The following is a 17,252-nucleotide window of genomic DNA, read 5'->3' on the forward strand; positions in this document are numbered from 1 at the left end:
GCGCGGCGGGTCCTCCCGAGGCTGTGGGGCAGATTCCGACCCGGGCCCCCCTCCCAGCTGCTGTGGCTCACTGGCCACCTTTGCTGTTCCTGCCTCACAGAAGCATCCCCCGGCTTCTGCCTTCTTGGTCACACAGCTTCTCCCCACGTGTGTGTCTGGACCAAACCGCTCTTTTTATAAGAGCTGAGCCATATGGACAAGGGCCTATCCTGCTCCAACGGCACCATCAGGACCACGCGGCGGGCCCCGGGGCACAGGCCAAGGCCCAGAGGGACTCGTCCACCGATGAGGGGCGTCGGTGGGGCCCAGCGGGCATCCTCGGACAACAAATTCCGAAGTCTTTCCGTGCCGCGGTCCATTCTAGTCTTTGCTCTTTTCCTAAAATGAAGCTTTAATTCTATAATTAATAATCATATAATTATAAATTTAGCAAGTTCAAAAGTTAGTAAATTGTAAGTTAATTTTAAACTTAACAAATGTGTAATTATTACATTATATTAATATATATTCAATATAAATTAATTTTAAGCCGTAACTAACTTTTACCTATATACGAAGGCATCGTTGAGAGACTAACCCACACGTGGACAGTCCAAATGGACGGAAGTCGTGTAACGGCAGCATGACTCCTCGTGCCGGGAGGATGTACATCTTTCCAGGACTTTCCTTAAGCTTGGACAGACATTGCCGCGTCAGTCACACAGACGCGTCCTCAGGACATCGCTCCGCAACCCTCTCTCTTTCCTCAAAAGCGGCAGCGAGCAGACGCACGGCTCCGCTGGGTTCCCTCACCTGCCACGCGGCCCTGCGGCCAAGGGGACACTCTGCTGGCTTTCACTTGCCGAAACCGCCGAGGCTGTGCTAACCATCCTCAGGTCCGCTCACAGCCGCGGCTCTGGGGGCAGACCCCAGAGGGCAGGGCCTGCCAAGGCGCCCGGATCTGCCCGCTCTGCCACCGGGGTGGTCTCTCAGTCCAGGAAGGGGCGCGCTTGGCGTGGGGGCCACGAACCATGGGACGGCTGCTCCACGGGGCCCTGGGGAGAGGTGGCCCAGAGCGCAGGGCTCCAGGACACGCTCGTTTGCACAGAGGGGCTGCTCGAGGTCAGGAAATCCAGATTCAGGGGTGGGGGTGGGTCAGGGGCCAGAACACGTCCTGCCAGGAACGTCGGGGAACTCCGTGGCACCCGCCTGCATGGCGAGTTCTTTCTCGAAGCCCCAGGGGCCCGACCTTCCTTGGCTGGGACGGCGGGGGCAGGTGTCCGTACCCGCCGGGGGAGAGAAGCTCACGCGCCGAGGCTCGGGGCACCCGTTATGACACAGACACGGAATAAAGCACATCGGAGATGCTACGGACCACGTATTCTCTATTTATTATCACAAGGAGTAATTCACAGAGAGGACTGCGCGGAACTGGTCACAGAGCACCGTGTACGCCATGACCCCGTCCACACGCGGCTGGGAGCACACGCCCGCGCGCTGACACGGATGAGCACGCGCACCGCGGGGACGGGCCTGGGCGACCACCAAAGTGGACAGGGGGGTGGTTTCCAGTACATTTTACAATAAGCATTTACGGTTTTAACAAAAACAACAAAGCTCTTGCTTTTTTAATTTAAAAAACACCGACAACAAAATTCCTTTTCACAGACACGTTCAGTCATTCGGCACATCTCGGTTTCCTTCCCCAGAACAGCGCAGATGCCACCACCCAGACTGGAACCCGCCTCGGAGCTGCCCGACCCCGCCGCCCCGGAACTGGGAAGGGGCTGGGGTGTGAAGACCCGGCCCCCCAACCAGGTGGAAATCCTGCCCCGCTTCACTGGGTCAGTCATTCCAGAAGGCTCTTTGCAAACTGTCTTTCAGGAAAAGGTTGACGCCCAGGAGCAGAGAGAGACGACTTTCCAGTCACCCCGGATGAAGCGCGCGAGTCCCACCATGCATCCCAATGCGTGGCTCCCTCCTCCCCCGGGGGTCACCTGTGCAGAGCCCGGACCGAGGCGTTCATAGGGCGGCATCTGGCATCACAGCACCCAGAACCTTCTGCGAGACTCCCCAGGCATCAGATGGGCACCAGCTCCCCCTCAGGCCTTCAGCAGGGCGACCTTGTGCTCCGGAACGGAGTCCTCGCCAACGTTGTACGGCTGGGTCCCTGGCTCTTGCAGCAGGCTCTTCTCTGCAGAAAATACAAGGTTCCCAAGCTCAAAAGGGACCAAAGTGAGGAAGGGCCACGTCCCAGGACGGGATGAAGGTGGCACTTCCGAGTCCTGGGTCACGGAGTTGGGTGCCCCTGGCAGGCACTCCCAGCCCAGGCAGCCGAGTCCTGGGTCACGGAGTTGGGTGCCCCTGGCAGGCACTCCCAGCCCAGGCAGCCGAGTCCTGGGTCACGGAGTTGGGTGCCCCTGGCAGGCACTCCCAGCCCAGGCAGCCGAGTCCTGGGTCACGGAGTTGGGTGCCCCTGGCAGGCACTCCCAGCCCAGGCAGCTTCCGCCTAAGTCCTTGGCAGCGCCTCATCACTGTCCACGCCCAGATGCCAAGTGGTCCCCTGGCACGGTCAGGCCACATCTCCCGTCTCCTGTGGGTCAGCGCCTAAGCTGCTCCCAGCAACGACACCCCGTTAAGCCCCAGAAATCAGACACAGACCAAGTCCTTCAATTCCAGTTATGTGAGGTTCTAGAACAGGCAGAGCTGACCCGGGGGGAGGGAACCGGAACAGTGGCTGCCCCCAGTGGGGGTCACGAGGATGGACTGACGGCACTTTCCGGAACGATGGAAATGGTCCACATCTCATCAGTGCACACCTGGCTGTACCCACGGGTCAGGCCTCGAGCCGCACACGAGGTGCGTGTGTCCACAGGGTACATGCCACGTGTCATTAAAACACCCCCGAGATACCTCCCAGAACAGGGGAGCCTGCCTTCCGCTTCGCGCACGATGCCCCTGCCCCCACGCTCACACTGGGCCGCCCCACCCTCCGGAGCAGTCTCTGTCCTGCGGTCCTGCTCCCGATCCCGCGGGCGGTGGGCCACGTCCGTGGCTCTCTCTCCAGAGACTCTGCCGACACCCACCTGCCTCTTCCAGGGTGGAGAAGTACTGGACACCCTTCAGGTCAGCGGACAGCAGGACACGGAGGACAGGAACCTGCGGGGCAGAGAAACTCTAACTCCAGGCGGGGTGGGGGGGCAGGGCCGCTGCTGCCCGCAGGCACAGATGGGCCGGCCCCCAGGCCCAGCACCACCGCGTGTCACAGCCTCGCCTAGCCTCCCAGCAGACACAACTTCACCTCCGCGCCGGAGAACGGAGAGGAGAAACTGGCTTTCGGCCGCGCTAGAAGTGGGAGGCTATTTACATTCTCACTCAGGGAAACCACGGACACCAGCTCTGCAAACCCAACAGAGAAGGTGACACTCGGGAGTGAGCTCTGGAGCCAGCGGGCCCAGCGACCTCGCCGCAGGACCGCAGGCAGGTGGGACACGGGACCTCGGGTAGCTGCTCGGGGCCCCGGCGCAGGGATGGCAACCACACGGCCCTCACGGGCAGGCGTGGGGCGGGACAGAAGCCCGGCCAGCGCCGCGGACGCCGCCCACCTGCAGGCCGACCAGGGCAAGGGTGACGCCGCGCCTGTGGAAGTCCTGCAGCAGCTCCTCGAGCCCCAGCACCACGGTGGAGTCGATGCCGCAGACGTGCGAGCACTCCAGGACGGCAGAGCGCGGGGGCGACACTGCGGAGACGGGGCCGCCGGTCACGCGGGGCGGGGCAGCTGTGGGAGGCCCTGGCCCGGGCCGGGGGCACGGCGAGGCCACAGGGGGCTCCGTCCCCAGCGGAGAGCGGGCAGGCAGGGCTGGCAGGACCCCAGACAACAGCTGTCTGGAGACCACAGTGATTCCCCTTGGGAACAAACAGGTCCCTTTTCTCCCCTAAATCCCAATGCCCTGGACGAAAGGCTGGGTCTTTAGGAACCGAGACGGCAAGCACTGGCTCGGCGCTGCCCTGAGGGAGCCTCCCAGATGCAGGAGCAGGGGGCTCGCCCCAGAGCTGAGACAAGGCTCGAGTCCTGTGGCAGCAGACTGGGATGTGGAGACAGTGGCGGCAGCAGGGCACGAACGCACCCTCCCCACTCTGCCCGCGTACCTTCCAGGGCCTGGGTGATGATCGCCTCCCGGAGGGCCTCCACTGCGGGGAACTGCAGGCCGCTGGCCAGCTGCAGGACCAGCACCGGGCCCTCTGACACCTGGGGACAGGAGACAGAGCGAGGGGAGGCACATCCAAGCTGGCAGCTGGGCTAGGGCGGCCCGACCAGGCAGGAGCCCCCAACCCATGCCCCTGGGAGTGGGGGAGCACAGGGCACACAAGCTGGAGCATGAGGAGATCGGCACCTTCACCCAGGCCGCTGAGGCCACAGATCCCTCTCGTGGGGAGAACGGGTGGGCTGGTACCTGCATCTTGGGTCTGGCCACGGAGCGCAGCAGGATCAGCACAGACACCAGGGTCCCAGCCAAGATGCCGTACTGGACCTCCCAGAAGCAGAACAGGAATGTCACACAGAGGGGCAGCAAGTCCAGCCCTGGAAGAGAGCCGTCCGGCTGGCTGAAGCCCCCGGGGGACCCCCTGACACCACTCACAGGCCACGCGGGCTCAGAGGCCTGTCAGCCCCACCCCTCCCAGCCTGGTGGAGGGGCCGAGACCTGAGGGCCTGGCCCAAGCCCCTGCCCTCCGGGAGACCATCCACAGAGCACATTTGTCAGGGGCCTGACGACAGGGCTTGGGGACGGGGCCAGGCCCAGGACGCTGGGGGCCAGGGAGGCCTTGCGACCTCCCAGAGGTCACGTGGCTGACCCTGGGCAACCAGTGACTTCTCTGAGCCGCAAGACAAGGTATCCTGTTGCAAAAGGCTTGGGGGGGGTACTTGGGGGTTCACCCAGGACTTGACCTTGACGTGCGTCACTCAGACGAGGCCCCCCTCCTCCCAGGGCCTCGTGCGGGCAGGAAGCATCAGCTGCTGAGGCCACCCAGGCGCCCACGGAGGCACAGCAGTGCCCGTCTCGGGGCTGTCCCAGGGACGGGGCGGTGGCTCAGGGAAGAACAGGCACGTGTGGGCTGAGAACCACCTAGAACCACCACTTCCCTCACCTGGTGACTCCGGGGGGCCGGCGGCAGAGAAGCCCACGAGCCCCATCCCTCCCCCAGAACAGACACTTGTTCCGGGGAAGGCCCTACAGGCGCGGAGGGTCCCGACCACTGTGACTGGCCCGGGAGCTGGGACTGCTCTGTCGGGACAGGCTGGTCACCCTGGAAGTCTCCCGTTGTCCCCCCGCTGGACCGGGCTTGGGGCTGGGAAAGGAACGGCAGGAGAGGAGAGAGAGGAGAGTGGAGAAGGACAGGGAGGGGTGCGGGAGGCAGAGGAGGGGGAGAGGAGGGATGAGGGAGAAGGGGAAGTGGGGAAGGGAGGACAGCGAGGAGGAGGGAGAGAGGAGGCAGGGAGGGGTGCAGGAGAGGCGGGGAGGGGAGGAGGTTTGGGGGAGGAGGGAGGGGTGGAGGGGTACGGGAGGAGGGGGAGCAGCGGGTACCCTATTAGTTGCAGACTCGCTCAGCACCTCATGGAGCTGGTCTGGGGCTCCTGGTGGCCTGAGGGGCTGAAGGACGCCCTGACCCACGGCCGGCAGCGGGACCACCTCCCAGGACAAAGCACGCCCAGCTCCAGCCCGACCGGCTCCAGCCCGACCACCTGAAGGCCGTGGGAGAAGAACCCGGGACACGTGTGTGCGTGCGAGGCAGACGAGGGCCCACGTACTCTTCACGCGCCACAGCGTCCCGAAGACCCTGGTGTCGAACAGGGGGGCCACAGCCGTGATGATGACGGCCGCCAGCGCGGACTTGGGGATGTAGCAGAACACCGAGGTCAGGTAGTCCAGCGACAGCAGCACCAGGACGCCTGTGGGGACACGGGGTGCCCGTGACCTCCAGCCCCGCCCCCCGCACGCAGTCCGGGCACAAGGGGGGGTGCTCACCTGTCACCAGGCCCCCTGCCGGGGTGCACACCCCCGACTGGGCATTCACAGCCGTCCTGGAAGGCAACAGAGGCCGTTAGTGGCTGTAGGAGCCCGGAAGAGCAGGAGACCGGTCTCTTGGGACAGGAGCGCCCGCCAGGGGACGTCGCGGCCCCGCGGACACTGGTACTGGCCTCGGCGCTTGCTCGCGCAGCAGGAGCAGGTGAAAAGTTCTCTGACAAGGGAACAGAGCTTTTATCCCACAAAGTGGCCCCCGGCCCTGCTGTACACACTCCCCACATAACCTCTGGTAACTCTGACGTGGGCCCCGCCATGATGCCTGTTTGCAAGGGGGACACTGAAGATGCCCTGGGGCCCCTGGGATGCAGGGCTGTGGGGGTGTCGGGGGGCCTGGTACTCAGACAGGATGGGGCCAGTGGTTCCAGGGATCTGGGCCCTGCAGGCTGAGGCGTCCACCCCCTCTCGGCCCCACGTCATCCTCTGCCTCGCGAGGGACCATCAGTGGTACTGCGATTGTGGACGATGGTGCGTGACCCTCCCCCGCTTCTGCAGGCAGAGGGCGGTGGTTCCTGACCCCACTTCCTTTATTTAGGAAGGCACCCGCCAGGACACATGGAGCACGGCCACGGGCTGGGAACATTTTAGGAGTAAACCACAAGGCCATCAGAGAAAACCACGTGAGATCAGGAAGGATGGCAGAGCGAGACCCCCTCCTGCCTCCCACGGGTGCCGCTGATCTAGAGACACGGCTGCTGGCGGGCTGACCTCAGGCCCAAAGGACAACAAAGTGGGATCGAGCTGTGGTCAAGGACCGGGCAGGCTCTTTGAGGTAGACACGGACCCTCGGGCCTGGGCTGGGACTCCCCCCCGCCCCTGAAGCACAGAGAAGGAAGGACACAGTCACTCACCGTCCAAAGCTGCCGGTGACCGGGTAGGAAGAGACGAGGGAGCCCAGCACGTTGGTCAGGCCTGGGAAGAAAGCGGAAGGAAGAGGTTTATCCAGAAGAGGGAAGGGTTTAAAATAGATTTGGGGGGGGAGGTGGTAGAGAAAAGGAGGCCCCAAACCAGAGAGAAAACAGAAGACAGAAGGCCAGAGAAGTCACCCTGGGGTCCTACATCTGTGTCTGTGTGTCTGTCTCGGGGAAGGGAAAACAAACCATGATCTTTGCCAAATTCACGGACCCTCCCTTTAACGTAACTTCGGCCGCAGCCCTGCCCGGTAAGCTGAACACCTTTCCCCACGTGTAACCGGGAGGAGCCCCCCTCCCCAGGAGGGGCCGAGCACCCTTACGGCTGCCCAGAGGCTGGCTGCCCACCCGCCGCACCCCACCAGTGCCTCCAGGCCATACTCTTCTCCTGAGATGACCAGCTGGGGCAGAAGGTCATGGTTAACAAGGGGTCCGCCCCTGTGACACTGACCCACCCCCACCTGACAGAACCTGGCTGGGCCCCAGGAACGGAGAGAATTAGCCCACATTCAGCGCAGACAGCCCCACCGGCATGTGGCTCAGCCTGGCACCTTCACAAAGACCACGGGGGGTCGCAGGGAGCAAGCCAGTCCTGGCCAACCGCACCTTGCCAGCCACTGAGGTGACGCACGCCAGCAGGGGCTCAGAGACAAGTGCCCCCAAAGCTCCTGTGACCCATCCTGGGGCTCCATGCCCTCTGCTGTCGGGAAACCCAGCAGCTCCGGTCCAAACTGCTGCCGTGAGGGAGGGGCCGGGGTGGGGCGGGGGATGGGGGGGACGGGGCAGGTTCCCGTGGACTCTGCCGGGAAGGCACCTGGTGCCTCTGCCCGCTCTGAACCGCGCCCACCTCACCAGGAGCAGGAAGGAAAGGCAGAGAGGCCTGGTGCCCACAAAATCAAACACAGTCACGACAGCAGAAATGAACACGCACGTCACACCCTCACAATGAATCACCAGAGAGGCTGGATTCATGCAGACAACACCGGGATGCCACGCACAGACTGTCCACGCTGGGGTCTCCCCGAGTCTTCATGGAGCTGCCTGCCGGCCTGGAGGGAGGCCCTGGGGCGGGGGGCCTGGGCAATCAAGTCCAGCAAGTCCCACCTGGCCACGTTCCTCAGCGATCTGACCCCAGGGGGGACATTCTGAGCGTTCCTTGACAGAACAAGGCTACAGCCCTCGGGGCTGGGCACAGAGTCAGCGCTGGACAAGCTGCGACCAGCAGGGACACCACAGGTGACCTGCCTGCTCCCAGCGATCGTTTACGGGTGAATCAACACGAGCCTTTTAAAGGGCCCAACTTGGGGCCAGCTCTGCTCCTTGGACCTCACCGCTACAACCCCCGGGACCTGCGCGGCTCAGGCAGACACAGAGACGCACACTGGACCTCAGAGAGCCGCCGCGGGGCGCTTACCGATGGCCAGCAGCTCCTGGTTGGAGTCGACGCGGTAACCACCTTGAGAAGCTACAGACAAAGGACAATAAAAACGTTGTCACTAGACACATGTCACCGCTGAGAAAACATTCATGGAATGAAGCCCTCACGTTCCGGGAAAGGGCAAGGCTGGGAACGCTGTAGGCGTCACGGGCCACTCTCTGTCCCGACAACTCGGCGCCTATCGTAGCCGGAAGCCGGATGGGGACCCGTGAACGCGTGAGCAAGACCATGTTCCAGGGACAGCACCTTCTGTAAACACGGAGACACCAATTCACGCGCTTCTCGTATGTCACAAAATCCTAATCTTCGGAAACTCTTTCAAATGTTTAAAAACATAAAAACCGCCCTTGGGCCGCGGGCTGTGGGTCTCCAGCCCCGGTTTCGGAGAACAAGCAGCTTCCACGGTGGGACACGACGTTCGGTGACTTCAGAAGAAAACAGCTTCAAAGTCCCAAGCGGCATAAACGCTGTGAGGTGCAGAATCCAGAGGGCCCCGAAGCCACCCACCCCGGGGAAAATCATTGGAAAAACAGAAACCGCACAAGGCAGATCTGATCGGCCCGCGCGGCGGGTCAGGGGGCGGCCGCTGGGGGCTAGTGGTGACAAGCCCGCGAACGCCCACCAGGCACGCGTCTCCAGGAGGACGGGAGACTCGAGCCGCGGGCACAGGCAGACCCGGTCTACAGGGCTGCAGCCACGTACGTGCCGTTCACTGGGTTCATCTTCAGAACTGACCCACAGCCCAGGACCACGGGCACGTGACCGTCACAGCAGCAAAGGAACGAGTCATCCACGTGCACAGCATGAAGCCGGAGGCCCCACAGACCGGAGGGAGGCGCCACGCAGGGACGAGCAGGCTCCAGAGAAATCCGAGGTCTGCGAGTCAGTGGGCATTTAGGCAGATTAATGCGTCCCGGCACCCTAGGGGCGAGGAGGGCTCAGGCGTGCTCCGCCCGCTGGGAAGAGCACACCGCTAGGTTTTTAGGAATTTGGGGAACCTGTTAGACACAGCCCTTACCGTCTATTAGGCGAAAACTTTCAAAGACATAGGTCATGTAAAAAATACAGAAAAACTTAAACCTCATCCCTTCCTGAGCTACTACGTTTTACCACGACCCACGAAGCTATTTAACCCCCCGTGTCCAGTGGGTGGAGGCTGTGGCGTCTGTCCCGAGATGAGACCGTTCCGGCCCCGCCATCCGCTGGGACACTGCCGGCGGGGACAGGTGGGGGACACGCTGACGCCACAGGACAGGCGCCGGCGAGACACAGGCCCTTCTCCTCCCGGGCAGCAGCAGAACCGCCATCACACACGTTACCAGCCACTGCCGGACGGCGGTGTTCGTCATACACGCACGTCTACTACACTGTTAAATACACGAGCACGCGCTCCTTCGATTAAAAACTCAAGCTGTTAAAAGCCAAAGCGGATAAAAGCAAGCAAGAGGGCAGGCCAGCAAGGCCGGGACACCACCGGGGGGCCGGGACGGCGGGCAGCTTACCGAAGGACTTGGCCACCGCAATGCTCTCCAGGAGACCCATGAGGGGCACCACGGCCAGCCCAGCCCCCATGTCCTGAGGGGAGAGGGGACAGCAGCTGAGCCTCCGGGGAAGGTGAGGAGGGGCCGGCCAGGCAGTGACCCGCCAAGGCCAGCACAGGCTCATCACATCTGACCAGAGGCCGAGCTTCAGCTACAGGGCTGGGAGCTCACCCTCCGGGCCGGACGCAAAGCAGAGCACCGACCACATCCCTGCTCTGCCGGGCCCACAGCGCGAGGAGCACCCTGGGCTCGGGCCAGAACACCAAACGTGGCGTCCCTTGAGGTCCTGCCCAGTCAGGACACTTTCATGCCTGTCACTGCACCCAGAGGTGCCCCACCCCAGGGACTCAGCAGTCCCAGCTAGGCTTGGAGCTCCTCGTTACAAGGCAGAGGCCTCAGGGGTGCAGACCCAGGCCCGGGAGACCACCGCAGCTCCACCCAGCAGGCCTGGCTCCCCATCTCCACCCACCTGCACCATCTCGGTGAAGGAAACTGTCCCGTTGGCCGTGGTCACAGAGAAGGGCGGAATCCGGACGGGAGGGAGCCCCTCGGCAGTCTGCCCCGTTAGAATGAAAGGCTGGTATCCGGTCACCTCAAAGGAGTACGCGACCAGGGCGGCAAAGGAGACCACCAGCGCGTTGCGGGCTAGGACAGAAGGGGACCTGCCGGTGAAACCTGGCTCCTCTGGGCGACGGGGCAGTAAATACACGCAAGGAAGCAAGACACCCGTCCCCAGCCACCACCCCCGACACTCCAGCCAGGAAATGCCACACACACCAGCGACCGAGGGGCAGGCAGGGACAGGGGATGGCCTGGCAAATGCAAGAGGATGAACAGGTCCACGGCGACACACACGGCTACCCGTGTCATCGACGGGTCACCCCGGGTCCCACCTCTCGGCTCCCGCCCCCGTGGTGCTGGCTGTTTGCCTTTTTATTTTTTTGAAGATTTTATTTATTTGAGAGAGAGGCCAGAGCGTGTGCGCATGACCGAGCTGGGGATGTGGGGGTGAGGGGCGCGGAGGTGGAAGGAGGGAGCGAGAGACTCCCACGGAGCGCGGGGCCTGACGCGGGGCTCGATCCCACCACCCTGAGAACAGGACCTGAACCAAAACCAAGAGTTGGAGGCTTAACCGACCGAGCCACCCAGGTGCCCCCGTGCTGACTTCTTAAATGGGGGGGATATACCTCTCCCCAGAATCAGACCCCATTACCCAGCGAGCTCTCAAAGGCTACATCACAGCCTCATCACTGACGTCGTTGTTGGGACAACAGCTTCAGCAGCTTACAACCTTCCAGGATGGAAACCCAGGCTCAGCCCCACACGGCTCAACCCCGCCCCATGTGGTCTGTGTGTTTTCTCCATCAGGGACCAGCCAGGGCTCCCCGGCCTCACACCGGGATGTTCTGAACCAGCTCATCCTTCGCCAAGGCAGGCCGTGCCCCACAGGCATCTGCTGGCCTCCCTGGCCTCCCCCACCAGGTGCCTGCGACAGCCCCATCCAGGAGTCTCAACCAGAAATGCCTCCGGACACGGCCAATGGTCCCTGGGAGTCGAGATCGGCCGTGCTTGAGCATACTGGACGTCGCTCTCCACCCGGGCTGTGGCTAGGAGCCCGCTGGCAAGCTTCAGTACCCCGGTGCCTGGGTCACACCCAGACCAAGGACAGCAGAACCTGGCGGGTGAGGCCCCGTTGTGCAGGACAGCCGCGGCCAGAAGCCCGCTCACCTGTGGTGGCCGTCCAAACCAGCCCGTGGCTGAGCCGCACGCCCGGGGGCATCTCGGGGTGCACGGGGGGCACGTGGTCCCGCATCAGCTTCAGCACCAGCAGCAGGAGCACGCACACCAGCCCCAGCACGGCATCCCCAACCCTGCGGACGGACACAGGTCACACCCTGGCCGGCCCCGGGCAAACACCTCCGCCCTCCATCGCCCCTTCTGCCAGAAGACCTTCTCTCCCGATGGCTCTCCTCGCTCTTTCCTAAGCCACATGTACCCCCGTTCTACATCACAGCTTTACTCAACACTCAGTGACATGGGGCCTGGGAGTCCAGGCCCCGAACGCGACGGTGGTAGGACTAGAAGCTCGTATTAACAGCCACGTAGCCCTGTGGCCACAGGTGCTGTGTCTGTTCTGGAAGGTTCATGTTTCACAGCTCGGCTCTCTGGCCTGTCAGTCTCGATTCCCCTGCCCCACCCCGCCCCACAGCTAGGAGGACCTCGTCTGCATTTCCTGGGCCAGGGAGCCCCGGGTTCAGCTAGATTCAGCCCCGGGAAGCCTTGCAGCCGATCAGAAGTGGAGGAAAGGCTGCGTGCAGGGGCCCCGCGGACTGGCTCCTGACCCCGTCAGAGCTTCCGAACCTCGGGTGTGCGCCCCCACTCCCTGGGGCCCTGTCGAGCCCTGACTGATGCAGCAGGGCTGCCAGCGGTTGAGACTACGTTTCTAACCCGCTCCTCCACGCCTGCCGGTGCTGCTCTGGGATCCAGTCTGGGCGGCTGGGCCCCAGGGGACTGGAATCCATGCCAGCTGGTAGGGGAACGGGGTGGGGCCTGGGAGAGGGCTCCGGAGGGAAGCGAGGGACCGCACGGCCGGCAGGTACCTGATCTCTCCGACCTTGCGGAACGTCTGATACACTTGCAGGAAAAACTGCCTCGGGATATCCTGCAGTCCCAGGAGGTTCTGTCCAAACACAGACGGAGTGAGACAACCTTCCCCTGCAGCATCTCAGCACATCTCAGCCCCCTTCCAGGACACAACCCAAGGCTCCCCGGGTACCATCTGCCCATGCCCTAAAGCTCCCAGGGGCAGGAGATCAGAATTATCCTCCAACGAAAAGGCATTTCACATTCACGGTCAACGACACTTCTTGGTGAATTCTCCCTTGTGAAAAAATCAGCCTAAGTCCTCTCAAAGGGAGAGACCAGCACATCCCTGTCCTGGTCCAGAGTCCAGGTCACCGTGCCTGCCCCAGGGGCCCCACTACCCTTGCCACGCCCCGCACCCCCTTGCCACTGGTCTGAGGCCCACCTGCCGGGTACTGCTCCCCTAGAGGGAAAATCAGGTGAAGCTTTGGGCAGAACCACCAGGGGCTCTGAGGGCCTCCAGGTGAGGGGACACAAGCGGGCAGGGTCCTTGGAGGGGAGAAGGGGCTCTCCTCTGTGTTTTAATTCTTTATCCCACTTGAGAATGGGTGTGGAGTGGTAGCGGGATGGTTGAGGCCCAGACCCCCACAGTGTCAGATTCCAAAATCCCAAAACCCATGCACACAGCCTGAACGGGGACAGACTCCAGGGTGGAAACACTAGATTCTGGGACCCAGGGAGCTCCTGCCAGGGCAGGTCAGGAGAACCCCTGACTCCTGACCCCCACCCTGGCCCAAGGCTGTCAGATGGCTGTTGTGACTTAGTCAAGGTGTTAAAGACTTAGGAGACCTAGCGCTGCCGACCACCGGTACGTAAAGAAGCTTCTACATGTTCTAACTGCACAAAAGAACATTCCTGATACTAAAAAGGACACTGTTTCAGAAAAAAGATGATCCCATTAAGCAGCACCTGCCAGGCTCACCCTAACACACGTGCACACGCCACACGCACACGTCCGCCGCACCTAAGGGCTTCCCTCCTTTCTCTGCGTAGGTAATGATGGGCCTGCCTCGCAGGGGCGTCAGGACAACCCAAGGCAAGGGAGGGTCTAACCCAGCATCCGGCATCACAGGAGCACAGAGAAGGTCCGCTCCTTTCCTCTGGCTCGCCAGGGAGGCTGTGCGGGGCCAGCCCTGACCACGCGAGGCATGTGAGTGCTGACAGCGGGTCCTGAGACGGGGCAGGCCTTCGCCTGCACACCTGGCTCCACTCCGCTCTGCACGGCCCCCTGCGCACTCACCTACTTCTGCACAGAGCACAGGGCTGGCCAGCTGCAAAGCAAAACCATCCCTGTGCTTTAAGACCTCAACCCCCGGTGGAAAAAAAAAAAAACCAGTCACTAGTGATAACTAGTTCCAGGACTTCTTACAAATTCTTCTTAAAGGTTTTACCTATTTATTCAGAGAGAGAGAGTGACAGAGAGAAAGTGCGAGTAGAGGGAGGGGCAGAGGGAGACAGAGAGAGAACCCCAAGAAGACTCGACTCCGTGCTGAGCACGGAGCCCGATGCGGCTCAATCCCAGGACCCTGAGATCACAAACTGAGCTGCAATCAGGAGTCGGACGCTTCACCAACTGAGCCACCCAGGCGCTCCCCCGTTCGGTATTTCCCAGATGCCAACTCTCCTTACGTTTCTGTTTCTAACACCACCTGTAAGAGGGCACCTGGCTGGCTGAGTCATGAAGCATCTGACTTCGGCTCCGGTCGCGGTCTCAGGGTCCTGGGATCGAGTCCGGCGTCAAGCTCCACGCCCGGCAGGGAGTCTGCTTCTCCCTCTCCCTCTACCCCCCTCCCTCCGCTTGTACTTGCTCGCTCTTGCAAATAAATAAAAACTTAAAGGAAAGATACCGAACAGAATGGAGAGAAAAACATCAAAATGAAATCCAGCTAAAGGAGCCGGAGCACGGGACGACCAACTTGATCGTCAACATGTCGGCAGGACGTGGACAGCCCGAGGCTGTGCTGGCCGGGGGGGTAGGGAAGGCAGCAGAACGGAATCGCCCTGTGAGGCAAACCAAGCATACTGGCCCCAAAACCCCAACAGGGGCAAGGCTATTGCCGGTCACCCCAATAACCTGTTGTACTGTCCCACCGGCACGCAGCATCTCCCCCGAGGGCTGCCGGGATCCGTGGAGACCCACGGGAGCACCTTGTGGTCTGAGATTTGGAAGAGCAACACGTCAACTGGCCCACAGAGAGGGAAGCCAGCCTCCGTCCCGCGACCCAGGAGGGGCCTGGCTGCCGACCAGCGTGCCTACCTTGATCTGCCCGAAGCCGATGGTGACAGTGGCAGCGGAGGTGAAGCCTTTGATGACGGGGTAGGAGATGAAGTCCAGCAGGAAGCCTGGTGGCCAAGAGGGGATACTGAGCTGGTGGCCCCAGCTCTGCCCAGTTCCAGCAGACGTGGGTGGGTGTGGGCTGGGAGAGGTGGTTTGGTGGAAGTGTGGTTGGGGACAGGTGGGCCACACACCCTGTTTGGACTCCTCTGGACGGTGGGGAAGGGAGGCTAGAGTCTGAAGCCCTGGGCACACAGGCACAGGGCAGGTAAAGAAGGGAAGGCCGAAAGCCAAGGCCTCTCCAGGAGGCAGGTGCCTGGATAGCCCCGGGCAGGAAGGCCTGAGAGTCTCACCCAAGTGCAGGAAGCCCATGGCTAGCTGGATGCAGCCGGACAGGAAGGCGAGCAGCACAGCGTAGGCGGGCTCGCGGAAAGTGTAGAAGGAGACCAGAAGGGACATGATGGCCGTGGGGCCCAGCGTCACATCCCGGGAGGTGCCCAAGAAGAAATACACGAAGCATCCCATGAAGGCAGAGTAGAGGCCGTACTGGGGGGGGTGGAGAGACAGCACTAAGCATCGAGGTGGCACACAGGGGGCCCCCAGTGTCCCAGGGGGAGATGTCTGAGCACAGGGTCTGTGGGGGCCGTCCCGAGGCGGGCACAGCAGTGCACACGGGGCAAAGCGCTCGCCCTCCGTGAACACGGTGTGGACCCGCAGCGACCAGGGGCCTCTCGCTACCTGCACCCAGCTGGGTGTCAGCAGGGACACAAGGGCCAGGGCGCTTGCTCAGTCTGTGAGCCTAAGAAAGCGCTCATGAGACCACAGTGAGTCGTCCTGCCGGCCCCGATGGACACCCCAGAACCAGCTCAGTTATAATTATGACAAGAGCAGTGACGGAGCCCGCACCTGCCCAAAGACCATCCCACGCTACAGACTGTACACCGAGATTTCTGGGGCCCCACGGCGCTGGGTCCCGGCGGCCGCTTGTCTGCAGCGGAGAGAATACATTCCCACCTGCTTCCGGGCAGCGGCTGCAGTGGGGGTGGGGCAGGGGCAGAGAGGTCTCACCTGGGGCGGGAGTCCAGCCACCTCCGCGTAGGCCAGCGCCTGGGGAACGACGGTGAGTCCGACCGAGAGGCCGGCGACCAAGTCCATCTTCAGCCACCGCAGCGAGTAGTCGGGCAGCCAGGCCAGGATGGGCAGCCGCCTCTGCACCGCTGCCCGGGAGCAGCAGCGGGTCTGGGGGGCCATGCCGGCACCCGACGGCCGGGCCTGACCCAACGCCTTCACAGAGGAGGGCATGCCTGGGGGCAACAGGACCAGCGGTCAGGGTCTGGGCTTGGTGGGATGTAGCAACAGAGCGGGGTCTGGGGCCCCGGGAGAGGCACAGGCGTCTCCCGAGGAGTCTGAGCCACAGGGAATAAACACGCCCTTTCGCTGCTCTGAAAGACACCCACACCTGGGCACGAAGGGACCGTAAGAATAGCTGTCGCCCCCCACCCTGGCGCCTGCTCACTGCTCCCCCTGAATCCCACCTGCCCCAGCCGCGGCTGCCGGCTGTCCAGGCGATACATGATTTCTCCGGGAGAAGCGCAATCGCTAATTAGACCCCGTCTCCACCACCCCCCCCGCCCCGAGATAATTTAACTCTTTCTCCTCGCCACGGATTTAACCCGGAGCAGTGCGAGGAGCGTCAGGTCACGGGGGCTCCCTTGCCCGGCGGGGTGGGGGCTGCCGCAGCCCCGGGCGCCCCCGGCGTGCCCCGCGCAGCAGGGCCGGCTCCACCCTCCACGGCGGGCTGCGGCGCGGGCGGTGCGGGTCTCCCAGCCTGAGGCCGCGCCCCACCCCCCACCTGTGGCTTTCACGTCCCGCAGGAGCGCCCCGGGACTGAGCGGGCGCGGGGACAGCGTCCGAGGCCGGGAATTCAGGACGCGCCACAGCCTCTCGGGTCCCGACCCACAGCCGCGCCCGGAGCCGGCCCCAGACCGCCCCGCGCCCCCCACCCCGCCCCGGCGCTGGACGCAGCCCCCTCCCACCCACGAAGACGCTTTCCCCGGACCCGCGGTCTCCGGGGGGGGACCCCGCGCCGCCTGACCGCTCCGGCAAGGCCGAGGACGGCGGGGACCGGCGGGGACCTAGCGGGGACGCGGCGGGGACGCAGTGGGGAAGGGTCCCGCAGGAGGAGCCCGCCCCCTCAGGCCCCGCGCCGCCCCGGCGACCCCGGCCAGTCCCCCGAAGCTCGCCTTCTCCGCCCCGGGGCCCGGGCCCCACACCCCGCCCGCCGCGGACTCACCCGGCGCCGCAGCTCGGGGTCTCCGGGAGCCGCCGCAGCGGGGTCCGCAAGAACCGCAGAGGGAGGAGGAGGGAGGAGAGAGGGGGCGG

General features: G+C 63.3%; 1 protein-coding gene across 1 annotated transcript; it reads right to left on the minus strand.

Annotated features, from left to right (window-relative positions):
• Positions 1–1,351: 1,351 nt before the first annotated feature.
• Positions 1,352–17,225, minus strand: SLC26A11 (solute carrier family 26 member 11). The gene is made up of 17 exons (XM_044247265.1): positions 17,164–17,225; positions 15,939–16,174; positions 15,224–15,416; positions 14,853–14,938; positions 12,553–12,632; positions 11,681–11,823; positions 10,422–10,597; positions 9,914–9,986; positions 8,388–8,438; positions 6,914–6,974; positions 6,006–6,061; positions 5,789–5,929; positions 4,434–4,561; positions 4,129–4,228; positions 3,585–3,718; positions 3,066–3,138; positions 1,352–2,173 (listed from the first exon to the last, which is right to left on the minus strand). The coding sequence occupies exons 2-17, from the start codon at positions 16,170–16,172 to the stop codon at positions 2,082–2,084; spliced, it is 1,821 nt and encodes a 606-aa protein (XP_044103200.1). The 5' UTR covers positions 16,173–16,174; positions 17,164–17,225; the 3' UTR covers positions 1,352–2,081.
• Positions 17,226–17,252: the final 27 nt, after the last annotated feature.

The sequence above is a fragment of the Neovison vison genome, chromosome 5 (genome assembly GCF_020171115.1).
Source record: "Neovison vison isolate M4711 chromosome 5, ASM_NN_V1, whole genome shotgun sequence".
Classification (NCBI taxonomy): domain Eukaryota; kingdom Metazoa; phylum Chordata; class Mammalia; order Carnivora; family Mustelidae; genus Neogale; species Neogale vison.